The sequence below is a fragment of the Pseudochaenichthys georgianus genome, chromosome 8 (genome assembly GCF_902827115.2).
Source record: "Pseudochaenichthys georgianus chromosome 8, fPseGeo1.2, whole genome shotgun sequence".
Lineage (NCBI taxonomy): Eukaryota > Metazoa > Chordata > Actinopteri > Perciformes > Channichthyidae > Pseudochaenichthys > Pseudochaenichthys georgianus.
Window position 1 is genome coordinate 17,926,295 of NC_047510.2, and position 11,950 is coordinate 17,938,244.

At 41.0% G+C, this 11,950-nt stretch overlaps 2 protein-coding genes across 3 annotated transcripts; both read left to right on the plus strand.

Annotated features, from left to right (window-relative positions):
- On the plus strand, positions 1-4,066 carry ccndx (cyclin Dx). Its single transcript, XM_034090086.2, has 5 exons — positions 1-39; positions 182-454; positions 552-767; positions 1,916-2,245; positions 3,732-4,066. The coding sequence occupies exons 1-5, from the start codon at positions 1-3 to the stop codon at positions 3,879-3,881; spliced, it is 1,008 nt and encodes a 335-aa protein (XP_033945977.1). The 3' UTR covers positions 3,882-4,066.
- Positions 4,067-4,553: 487 nt separating this feature from the next.
- nucb1 (nucleobindin 1) lies at positions 4,554-9,553 on the plus strand. 2 transcript variants are annotated; one of them, XM_034089064.2, is made up of 13 exons: positions 4,554-4,647; positions 5,714-5,837; positions 5,924-6,031; positions 6,148-6,280; positions 6,846-6,949; positions 7,150-7,335; positions 7,426-7,516; positions 7,598-7,656; positions 7,857-7,949; positions 8,049-8,138; positions 8,617-8,787; positions 8,939-9,053; positions 9,137-9,553. In XM_034089064.2, the coding sequence occupies exons 2-13, from the start codon at positions 5,718-5,720 to the stop codon at positions 9,220-9,222; spliced, it is 1,356 nt and encodes a 451-aa protein (XP_033944955.1). In that variant the 5' UTR covers positions 4,554-4,647; positions 5,714-5,717; the 3' UTR covers positions 9,223-9,553. The 2 variants fall into 2 exon arrangements, with proteins under 2 accessions (XP_033944955.1, XP_033944956.1); XM_034089065.2 differs by having other exon boundaries at positions 4,556-4,651.
- Positions 9,554-11,950: the final 2,397 nt, after the last annotated feature.

An 11,950-nucleotide genomic window follows, 5' to 3' on the forward strand; every position in this document is an offset into this window, starting at 1 on the left:
ATGGTTGGGGAGGGATATTCATCGCAGCACCACAGGAAGGCAACACATCTTTAACAAGGAAAAAGGATTTCCCAGCTTGTTCACCTGTAGTAAACCGAGCTTCCTCGGGTGACAGAGGGACAATATTGCCCCTTCCTTCCTTTACCAATCGGAGTCAACAAGTTCATATTTGACCCAGCAGTCTGTAAAGATGGACAGAGGCATGTCTCTGTGGTGTGAGGAGGTGGAGAACGGCAAGAGTCAGGACCACAGCCAGACTGGAGCACAAGCCCAGGGCGGATACATGGTGGGCTCCTCTCAGCTGCGAGCCGGCTGGGACCCCACTGTGTCCGGGCATCGTGTGATCCAGAGGTTGCTTCAGGTGGAGGAGAGGTACATGCCCTCCATACTTTACATCACCCTCATCCAGCGGGAGCCAGAGCGCAGGGAGGAGCTGGCCAAGTGGGCCCTGGAGGTATGAAACTCTCTGAAGCTCCAGTTTCTCCTCCTCCCATGAGTTATGTGATCATGGCCACTTTGATAATGATGCCTTCTTTGTTTCTTCTCCACAGGTGTGCTGTGAGGTTGGCTGTGATGAGGCAGTGTTCCCTCTGTCTGTCTCTCTGATGGACAGGTTCCTGTCGGCCTCTTTGTCTCTGCCTGTCTCGCCATACTGCCTGGCTGCAGGCTGCATCCTCATCGCCTCCAAACTCTCAGAGTGTGAAAACGTCACTGCTGATACTCTCTGTGCCGCAGCTGAGTACGGCTTCGTGCCTTCAAACTTGCGGGTGAGTCAGTCACACAGCATCCACAGGTGGCAGGTGCATAGAAATGTGGTTGTTCAAACCCACGCAGTCAGGGCTGTGTGGGAACTCATTCAGAATATTGCTCGTCCATCTCTTTTTAACAAAACCTTAGTAAGGTTTTGGGTTACCTTCCAGGTGTGGGTCCCTGATATCACCACCTGTAATCCAACCAAGTGGATTATTTCAAATGCACAAAACCAACTTTAGCACATTGCATAAAGTTGTTAGTCTAAAAGTTTTAGCCAAACTGTATCAAACTTAAGTAAACACAGAGATGTGTTCTTGTATGATTGTGCCTTAACACATCCATCAACTTTATGACGGATGGAAAATAGCGTAAAGCTAAATCTGGCACTGTTACGCTTGATACATTTGAATGTTTTAAGTGTTCATTGCTGTGCATTGTCCCTGCCAAATAAACGATTAAATAAATACAAATAAATGACAAATCACAATTGACATTGATTTAGATGCAATAGGGCTAGAACTAATTTTATATCACTTATATTAGCCCGATGAACCAAAGGGTTTATTCTGCAAGTGATATACAAAGATGACATTATGTCTCACAAAGTGAAACCATATCTAGTTTTATCATCAGATTATTCAGATAAAAGGGGAAACATAGAATCTCAACCTTCCAGAGCCCAAGGTGATGTCCTCAAATATTATGTATTGTTTGACAAAACATCCAAACCCCAAATGATTTCCATGTACTTTAATATATGTTAATAGAGGCAGCACATCTTTCTATTTGAGAAGCTGGAATCAGAGAAATTCTGAAAATGTAAAAATGAACAAAACCCCACTATTTGTTTCCCTCAATAGATAACTGGATGGGAAAACAGTTACTACAGATATTATGCCAATGTATACATATTGAATATAGTATTGATGCATTTACCCAATTTAGAATTTTGTTAAATGAATGACAAGTATTGATTGAACTCATTGAACTCTAACACATTCTTTAAGATGACAAGGTCATATTGAAGAAATATCACAATGTATCAATACAAAAACATCCCTTTTGTGTTTCGTATGCACGTATGGTGCCAATCAATAGGCTATCTCTGCATGTTTTATCGTTACACAATGTTTTCTAAATGCACCTGTCTTCCCTCTATCAGGAGATGGAGCGTCTCATCCTCGCCACCCTCCGATGGGACACAGCAGCAGTGACTCCGCAGGACTTCTTCCCACATTTCCTTGCCTCTGTGGAGGAGCGAAGAGATGGAGACAGCGGTGACTCTGAGAAGGGGCTGCTGCTCTCCACCCTGCGGCGGCACAGTGACACCCTGGCCGCCATGTGTGCGTGTGACTCCCGCTTCCTGGGAGCACCACCGTCCCTTGTTGCTGCAGCGACACTAAACTGTGCTCTGCGGGGCTTGGGCAACAAGAGCCCGGCTCAGCTGGCTGTCATATGTGCGGCACTAGCGGAGCTCTGCCAGGCTGACCTGGTGAGTACACCTGCAGTCTGATGCTGACATTACAGTCTGGCCTTTTGATCTCATCAGAGTTTTTTCCATTATGTTAAAGGTTCCATGTCATGCTTTTCTGGTTATTACCCGTCCCCTTGTGTGTTATGTAACTTTTTATGCATGTAAACGGTCTGCAGAGTCACAAACCCTCAAAGTACACCCTGTAGCGAGTAAAACTCTAACACAGAAAATACCTGTCTATGCTGCCCCAGAACGCCTCGTTGGAGATTTTTCTTTTTCCATTGTTTTCTTCTTGGGTACAGTGACGTATTTGGGTATAGTGATGTAACGTAACGGCTCCGCAGATTGGTCCAAATTGACCAATCCGCGGAGCCGTCACGTTTGGACCAATCCGCGGATTTCCTCACACACACACACACACACACACACACACATAGTGCTGCGTACCGGTACGCCGAACCGGTACTGGACTTGTAAAACGTTTCGGTTCAAGTCCGGTTAAAACCGGAAAGTCGGGAACCGGTACTTGGACTCGCAAAAAACTAGCACTTACGTATATTCTGGTGTCTGTGGTTATTTAAACATTCCCTGATAAACGTTATTCAGCGTCAATAAATGAGTGCTAATCCCAGTGTGCTCAGTGTACAACATCACATGTCATTTCACCTTCGATTCACGGTTTGAAAACGTAGCATTTCGCCACATGCTAATGCTAACCGGAAGTGAAGAATTTTCAGAATAAAAGCATTAAGTTAATATTGTGAACTTCCGGTTTTTTCAGAATAAAACTGATTTAAATTAAATAGTGTATTTAATTCAAAATTACGCCATATCAACATTGATTTTAATTTCTAACAGTATGTATGTACATCACTATGTATGTAGTATGTACTGTATAATGTACACAAGCAGAGTTGTAGAAAAGTGGCAAAAAGTGTTTTTTTTACATTTGTACTTTGTAGAGAAATGTAGACACAAGTTGGAAGGGAGCAAAATAAACCTGACAAGTTTGAATTTGAGTTGATTATGAGTTAATTTTCAATTGATAATTAGCTCACAATAAGTCCACTTTAGTCACACAACTTGAAACAAGCCATGGGTTCAGGTCCGGACTTATAAGTCCGGCCCTGAACCTGAACCTCTGGACTTGAGTCCGGACCTGAACCTGAATGTGAGTCCAGGTACGCAGCACTACACACACACACACACACACACACACACACACACACACACACACTCGGCGGTACGTTGGGAGGCTCGCTGCTGCGAGGAGCGGTGTGGGGTCGAGACACCGCGGAACTCAGCCTGAGCACACACACAAACTCCCAGCCAGGCTAGGATAGGAGAATCTATTTTAGTATACCTCAACAATGGAATTATGATGAATATAAATGGCCATGACATGGGACCTTTAAGAGAGGTCTGTTTGGGTTTTCAGTTGTTAAAAAAGCCAGGTTGCATCTTTGACAAAAATAATTGATTTTCTTTATGTCTTTTATCCAAGGCATTGCTACAGTGCTACAGTGACATGATCGAATATGGTCTCCGACAGCGGCTGAGGAGCGGGCTGCAGCAGGGCCCCATGGAGAAGGAAGAGGAGGTGGAGAACGAAAGACCCGGGACACCTACTGACCTGAGAGAGATTGATTTTTAAACACTGGATCGACTTTTACATTGATTGGTAATAGGTCAAAAAACTATCAAAGCGTATCAGTCAAACTGATATATATTGAACATGACCTCGAAATGCTCTGACCTGTTTTGATATTTTAAAATTATTTTTTGAGTGACTATTAATTTATAATTTATTGTTTAACTTTATTTATTTGTGAACATAAATATGTGCCATATTTTATTATCTATTTCTATTTGTAGGCATAGATGTTATTTTGATTCATAATATTTATATATTTTATTTATTATTAAGTGAAATTGTTGGCTCTTTTGATGTTAATTTATTTCAACCTGCCATTACTTTGTGTTTGTGTACTGAATTTAATATACATGAGATCTATTTTTCAAAGAAATTAAACGTTTAAAACGTTTGTACAACGTGTGTTTGGCATTTGTGTTTAATTTATGTTTTTGGTAAACTTCACATACTTCACACATCACATTTACATAACTCAACAGGGTCAGTTCTTCCGAGCTCTGAATTTGAAAATATAATATATCTACTTTCACAAGGGCCTTATAGGACAGTGACAGGAGCATATATGTTGGGGGCTGATTTTTTAATCGAGGGTTACTACTTAAAACAAAAGGACTAAACTGGTATATTTGACATTTCTGTGGGAAGTATTTCCGACGGTCCCTGAAAGCAGCGTGTAGGACAACCCCTTCACACCCGTGACGTCAATTTTATCCGACGCGAATACAAATCGTGCTTTGAGAATCGGATCGGATATAACATACGTGCGGTAGGTAACTATCTATTTAAAGACATCTTGTGTTAAAGCGTATTTTAATTAAGATTTCTTGTATCGATGCAGTTTAAATTAGAAATAATCGTGACATTTCAGAGACAACGCAGTTACAACCCCCGATGCTCAGGGCATTGTAACGAATGAATAACATTATAAATGCTGTTAAACAAAGCATTACTTTATTCATGTCATAGATTCAATCTCACATATGATATGGCTACATCTAGGGAAGGATACATTTGTTTGTTTAGCACTTCCCGCATCCGTGTTGTCCTAATAATCTAAGCTAGTTAGCTAACGATGACTAGCCACCACACGGATAATACACTATAATACTAATGCTACATTTAAATTGGATTATTTATTATATTCAGTAACCTTTATGGTATCTTTAGATGAATAGATGCTCCTATTTCAGCTTGTAGAAGGTGTCCTTCTCAGAAATGAACGTTACGCCAAACTCCACCTAAAACATCTGATATTATTGATCATCTTTTCAGACAAGCCACACACGTTATAGAAGTAAACAACTTTAGAGTTTTTTCAAATAATATGGAATCTCTTTCCGAATTCGGCATACAGTATTCATACCAGCCATGAACAAATCACACTAAAATAAGATGATGAGTTTGCAATAATGATGTTGTTACGTGTAACTAACCCAGGGTCAGGGTTACTATCCTCCCAGGTGACTTCTTTTGTTTTGATTGATCTAGTAGTTAAAATATATATATCTATACTGTTTGCACCTTTAAATGAAAGTCTGAGCTAACATACAGCAGGGTTAAATTGTTCAGTAACAGAGGACCTTACAATCAGCCTCATGCAGTGTTACATGCCTTTGTAAAATTGTAGCTTTTCAGTCATAATTTGATTCATATATTTGCATGCTTAACCAATGTGCATGACTGTCTGTGTCTCTGTGTGCCCTTTGTCTTTGTGCATGTTTTTAAGGACTGATATATTTTTGTTCATTAATGAGTGTTGTAAAACAAATGCTCTATAAATAAGTACAAATGGACCTTGACAATATGGTAACAGTTAGTGTGGTTTATTGAAGGAGGATGAACCCAACACCTGTGTGGCTGCTGGTTCTATCCATCTGTGCTGGGGTCTGGTCAGTGCCTATAGATCGCAATGGAGACAACCAGGAAACTAAAGAGGAAGTGCCGGAAGAGAACGTGGTAACAATCTCAATAGTCTCAGTCATGTAATTAATTGAGTTTGAGTTGGTTGTGAATAATCTTTCCTTTCATACACACTCTTTCAGGACACTGGCCTGTACTACGACAGGTATCTCAGAGAAGTGATAGAGGTTTTGGAGACAGACCCTCACTTCAGGGAGAAACTGCAAACAGCGAACACAGAGGACATCAAGGTCAGTGTCCATTTCCTATTTCATTCTCACTAACGAAGCTTCCTAGTTTACCTTTAAACTGAGGATCTCAGGTTTAATCTGTTGTTCTCCCCTGGATGTCTTGTGTGCTTCTTCAGAATGGTCGTCTCAGTAAAGAGCTGGATCTGGTGGGTCACCATGTGAGGACTCGTCTGGATGAGCTGAAGCGTCAGGAGGTTTCTCGCCTCAGGATGCTGCTCAAGGCCAAACTGGACAGCACCAATACACAAAGTGAGTGGACTCATTTTCATGTAGTGAAAAATAGTGTGTACATGTACCTATTTAAATAGATTGTATTCGATTTTGTGCAGATCCCTGCTAAAAAAAGTTGCATGGTTTCTGTATCAGAAAAATACATTCATATGACAAATGTTTATTTGTGAATGTAGCGTTGTCTTCTTTCATAGGTAACATTGTGTTGTGTATAATAATTGAGATCACGATTATTAAAAACGATTATCCATTTACGGCACAGAGAAAATAAAACAAGTATTTGAACTGAAAGTGTCTTCAAATCTTACTAATGACTATACTAAATGTGATCCAAATTATGTACTCTGAAAAGCAATATTTGTATGATTTTGTGAGAAACGCAATCAGCAAATGTTTTCTTTTTTTATTCGGAAAAAATACCAACAATAGTAAATATACACATGAATGCAGAATAGTAAATTGTGTATTGAGAGAGGAATGTAACCGCCTTCATACAGAGGTGTGTTAAGTGTGTACAGGATATAATGGAAGTCATATGAGTCCAGCATGTGTTTGGTAATGATGAGTCTTCTCTGCTGTGCAGGCCTGCAGATGGACCACAGCTCGCTACTTAAGCAGTTTGAACATCTGGATCCCCACAATCAAAACACCTTCGAGGCCAAAGACCTTGAGCTGCTAATCACAACGGTAAGATCCCCAGAGACAGAATAATCAGTCAGTTTATGTGCTGACCAGATTGAAATGGAACGTGTGGAAGGGATGAATCTCCTTACAGTCCAGCAGAATCATAATTACACTAATCAGAGTTGAGTATGCGACTAATACCAGTCAGACCATGATGGACAACCTGTCTTGGAATAAAATATTGGCTCTGGCTCTTTGTCTAGGCCACCAAGGACCTGGAGAACTACGACGCCGAGAGACACGAGGAGTTTAAACGCTATGAGATGCTGAAGGAGCACGAGAGACGGGAGTACCTGAAGGGCCTGGACCAGGAGAAGAGGGAGAAAGAGGAGAAGAGAATGCAGGAGCTCAAGGAAAAACACCACCAGCACCCCAAAGTCAATGCTCCAGTAAGCGCAAATGTTGTTTTTTTTCAATTGGAAACTGAATGAAGCTCTCTTACATGTGTTTCCTCTTTGCTTCATTGTTCCAAACCTCAGGGTAGTGTTGCTCAGCTACGGGAAGTTTGGGAGGAGACAGACGGACTGGATCCTAAGGAGTTCAACCCTAAAACATTTTTTAAACTGCATGGTGAGTGGCGCCTCTTCTTTTCATTCCTGTCCTTTTCCATGATAAGAAAAACATTCTTATTTCTCCTCCGCCCTGTTTTAGATACAAATGAAGATGGTGTTTTAGATGAGCAGGAATTGGAGGCTCTTTTCACTAAAGAGGTAAGGTCTTCAAAATCAAGGTTTTAATTGTTTTGGTTTTGCTATGAAAACCCCTTAAAACCACATGACACAATATCAAAAGTGGATGGTCATCTATTTGAAAATACAGCTGTTTTGACGTTTAAAAAGTACAAGTTCTGAACCTGACGGCGGTGATATGCACAGCAGCCCTGTAACACCTGTTCATTTCCCTCCTCCAGCTGGAGAAGGTCTACGACGCAAAGAATGAGGAAGATGATATGACGGAGATGGAGGAAGAAAGGCTGAGGATGAGGGAGCATGTCATGAAGAATGTGAGGGTTTTTGCTCTTGTTTCTAACATATGCTGTGATACACTCCACTTCCTTCCATGCTTTGCCGCAACTCATATAGCTGATGTTTCTGTGTTAAAGGTGGACGCCAATCAAGATCGTCTCGTCAGCTTGGAAGAGTTCCTTAAATCCACGGAGAAGAAGGAGTTCAGTAATCCCAGGGAGTGGGAGGTAAAGAGCCCCGGGTGGCCTGTAGGTCGGGGGTGTGGGGGCGGGCGGTCGGAGGTTCAAATCTGTGGTTCAAATCCCAGGACAAGCTGGGGAAATGTGGGCGGTGTAGTTAAATGTGTAATGCTATTCTTTCTTTTCATCAATTTGCAGACTTCAAGCTGCTCCCATTAGTGGCTGCTGTGAATGGAATGATGTAGTTTAATGTTGCATTTAGTTAAAGAAAAAAGCTATTTACATTGCTTTAACACTGTCCACTCAGGAGGGACAGTTCAGAAAATAAGTACCCATAATATAGTCGTCCCCTTAGTCAGAGATGCATGTGTTTAGTATCAACTAATAGCTTTGAACAAAGACATATTGAGAATGAAGACAGGAGCAGAACCAGCCAATGAGGTTATGTGGGTGAGAATAACGAAGCTACGTCTTTACAAATCCATAATATTTCAACAGTTGTGTGAATGTCTTGCTGTCTCTGTAGACTTTGGAAACTAAACCGGCGTACACAGAGGAAGAGCTCCAGCTATTTGAGGTGGAACTCAGGGACAAAGAGGAGGAGCTGAAGAGGAAGGCAGAGAACCTGCAGCAGCAGCAGGACCTGCTGAAGGAGAGAGGCAAAGCCCTGGAGGCGCAGAGGAGGGAGTACCAGCAGGTAACTGTCCCCACACTCACAGCTTTATATCAACCCAAACTGGATTCAAAGAGTGGATCATAATTACATGGGGGTTACACTTTTTCAATAACCAATTATCAGCCTGTAATAGCCCTGAAACATACAGGTGATAATTCAGTTGCAATTTCAGGCTGTATTAGAGATGTCCCAGAGAAAGGAACAGCAGGCAGCCGACGGGCAGCCCCCGGCGGGTCCTAATGGAGAACTTCAATTTCAACCAGAGGCCCCAAAAGTGGAAGATAAAGGTAAACAGTCTGTGATACAATGTATGTGTTATTGTTGGTGTGAATTTCTTTTTATTTAATGTATCTTTATCTTTCTCTCACAGATGTAAAAGCCCCAGCTGAACTCCAAGGCGAGGCCCCCAATCATCTGCCTGCAGAGCCTCCACAGAATCTGCCTATAAACACTTAATGGACACTCTGACAGCCTTATTTAACACACACACACACACACACACACACACACACACACACACAAACATACTCCGATTTGCACTGACACAGATATCCAGATGGGTTCTACAAACTGAATTGTGTGAACTGTATGTACATTCAGACTCGCCTTGTGAATCATGACATATCGTACTGTGTGTTCATCTCTGTGGTCTACATTAGATTTCAAGATCTAAAAAAACAATATATGTATATTCAGACATCTTCAGTTTCTGATGACTTTTAATTAAAGCAGGGTCCTAAGTGTAATGTCAAAAATCTTCAAATAAAGTCTTATTTAAAGCCTCTAAACCAAACTTCTCGCAATCAAATCATTTTGGGGGCTACCGACGGGACAAACTAACTGCATACACTCCCACTCGTGATGTAGTAACGACAACCGGGGATTGTATTCATGAGAACGGCATCGCTAAGTGGTCAAATAAAGAAAGCAGCACTTGTTAGATTTATATTTTAGGATTTCGAAAATGTAGATATAGTACCTTATCAAAACAATCCAACACTAATTTGATGTTCTCTCTGATTTTGGAAATAAACTCTTACAATATATTATACAAAGTACAGTATTATAGTCCAATATAAAAACATATAGTAGTAGGAAATGTGCAATACTAATTGAGCAATCCAGTGTGTGTTTGAGTCTCCCCTGGGAGCCTCTGATCCTTGTTGTTGTCCCGCTGAGGAGACGCTCCCCTGTCCGCTGATCAGGACATTCCTATCGGCATTCTTGTAACCCTCTGACCTCTGGTGACCCCGCAGAGCCCCTCCTCTCCTGATAGGCACCCAGCTGCTGCTGTCAGTCACCGCGTCTAGATAAAGACGTCTTCAGAAAGCTCAATCCTCAAGTCAGTGTTTATTATGTGCATCATAATAATCCCTGGTGTTCAGACATTATATTTATTGTGAAATGTTCTTACTTGTGGGCATAGCAGCACATACGGTGTGTGATTGAGTGTAACCCTTGCACATGTTTCCTGCAAATATCAATAGATGAAATACACTTGTTGACGTTTTTGCACAAAAACAGGTGCAAAACACATAAAGTATTGTACAGTTATTAATGAGGTGTTGTATTAAGTGGCATCCACCCAGTTAAAAGGTAAAACATTCTCGATTCAGTCCAATGCTCTTTGATTCTTTGCAATAATTCTAGTTCAGTGTGGTTTCGTTTGTGGACTGCTGTTGTTAATTGAACATTTCAGCCCTGGGGATACACAGAAATGCATACCATACCTCTTTGTCAGCAGTAGAATAATACTGAAGGTAGTTAGTTAATAGTTTTTTATAGCTGTTATTGACCTATACAAATATGATACCAAGACAATATAAATATATACAGACTATGCAGGATTGTGTTTCTCCTGTACAGAGCGCAGCCAGTCTGCTTTCAAACAGGATTTCCTTTGAGTCCGGACCCAGCCCCCTGTGGGAACTTTAACAGGTTTGTGTGTGCAGAAGGCATCGTGCACAACACGAGCTCTGTCATTTCATCCAGCTGTTTGTGACCAGAGGTGGTGGTGAAGCTGTCAACACACTGTCTGTGAAGACGTCATGGCAGGAGGGCATGATGCAGTGACATCTTGTAAGTATACTGCGCTCAGGGGAGCTTCATTCAAACACAGAAACACTGATACTTTACTGGAGAACTTCAGTTTTTTTGTGAAGTATTGACATGTTTGCTCTCTTAAAACTTTAACTTACAGCCAAAAACTGTTTGTAAGTTTTCAAACTCATCCAGACAAGACTGAGATGATCTGCTTTCTATCATCCTACACTTTCCTATTTCTTACTTCTGTTTTTTACTCTAAAATATGTTGTTTTCAATTTTGAATTGGATGCACTTTGATTCACTCTGGTGGCTCTACTGTACATCACCCTCTCCAAAAAGAACATTACGTCACCTCTCCATCTCACCCCCTCCTCTCCGTCTCTATCTAGGGTCTTAACACCCGCCTCTTCAGCGATCTGATTGGCTGACAGACCAGTGCATGACAAGTGATGGTGACTGGTACATTTTAACTGTGTGGTAGTGGGTGATTTAATCATATGGAAACAAATTGTCAACATTTGAATTCAATGTTATTGAAAAAAACGTAATATTTCATAAATCCCTAAATAGTTCACCTCAATACTTTTGACAACAGTCAAACTTTTAGTTGTTTTCAAATGTTTTTTTTGGTTTGCAACTTTATTTAACGTTCCTCATTCTGTTCAGTTCTTCAAAAAAAGATGTGAATTCATGATGGTTGTTTAAAATCTGTACCTATGGTAGGGTAGTTTCCCTTATTTAGCCGCCAGAGGGTGCACCTGTTTCAGTACTTGGGCAAATTTCATTTACTACACAGAGACAACTTTTTAATGAAATAATTGTCCTTCTGATAATGACAATTGCATTTGTGTCATAAGGTATACAACTGAAGTAAAGTGCAGTATGAAATGAAAATAAGGACCTAAGGAGTTAACTTGATGATAGCCGGTGTGAGTTTGTTTCTTTAAGACCCAGCATCTTTACGGAGGAGGAGGGATGAGGGAAGATAAACGATGGGAGGTTGTGAAGTTACACAGAAAATTAACGAATGTGACCGGAAGCACTCTGATTCGACTTCAGAATAAAGTTTTCAGTTATTCAAGTATCAGTCATTTTTCACCTTTTAACAGAGTGATACTATATTGCACATTTGAACAAA

Coding starts and splice junctions, on each gene's coding strand:
- ccndx (XM_034090086.2), top strand. CDS start 1: ATGGTTGGGGAGGGATATTCATCGCAGCACCACAGGAAG. Junction 455..551: donor TGGCCAAGTGGGCCCTGGAG/GTATGAAACTCT, acceptor TCTTCTCCACAG/GTGTGCTGTGAGGTTGGCTG. Junction 2,246..3,731: donor AGCTCTGCCAGGCTGACCTG/GTGAGTACACCT, acceptor CTTTTATCCAAG/GCATTGCTACAGTGCTACAG.
- nucb1 (XM_034089064.2), top strand. CDS start 5,718: ATGAACCCAACACCTGTGTGGCTGCTGGTTCTATCCATCTGTGCTGGG. Junction 7,336..7,425: donor ACCCCAAAGTCAATGCTCCA/GTAAGCGCAAAT, acceptor TCCAAACCTCAG/GGTAGTGTTGCTCAGCTACG. Junction 9,054..9,136: donor CCCAAAAGTGGAAGATAAAG/GTAAACAGTCTG, acceptor TTTCTCTCACAG/ATGTAAAAGCCCCAGCTGAA.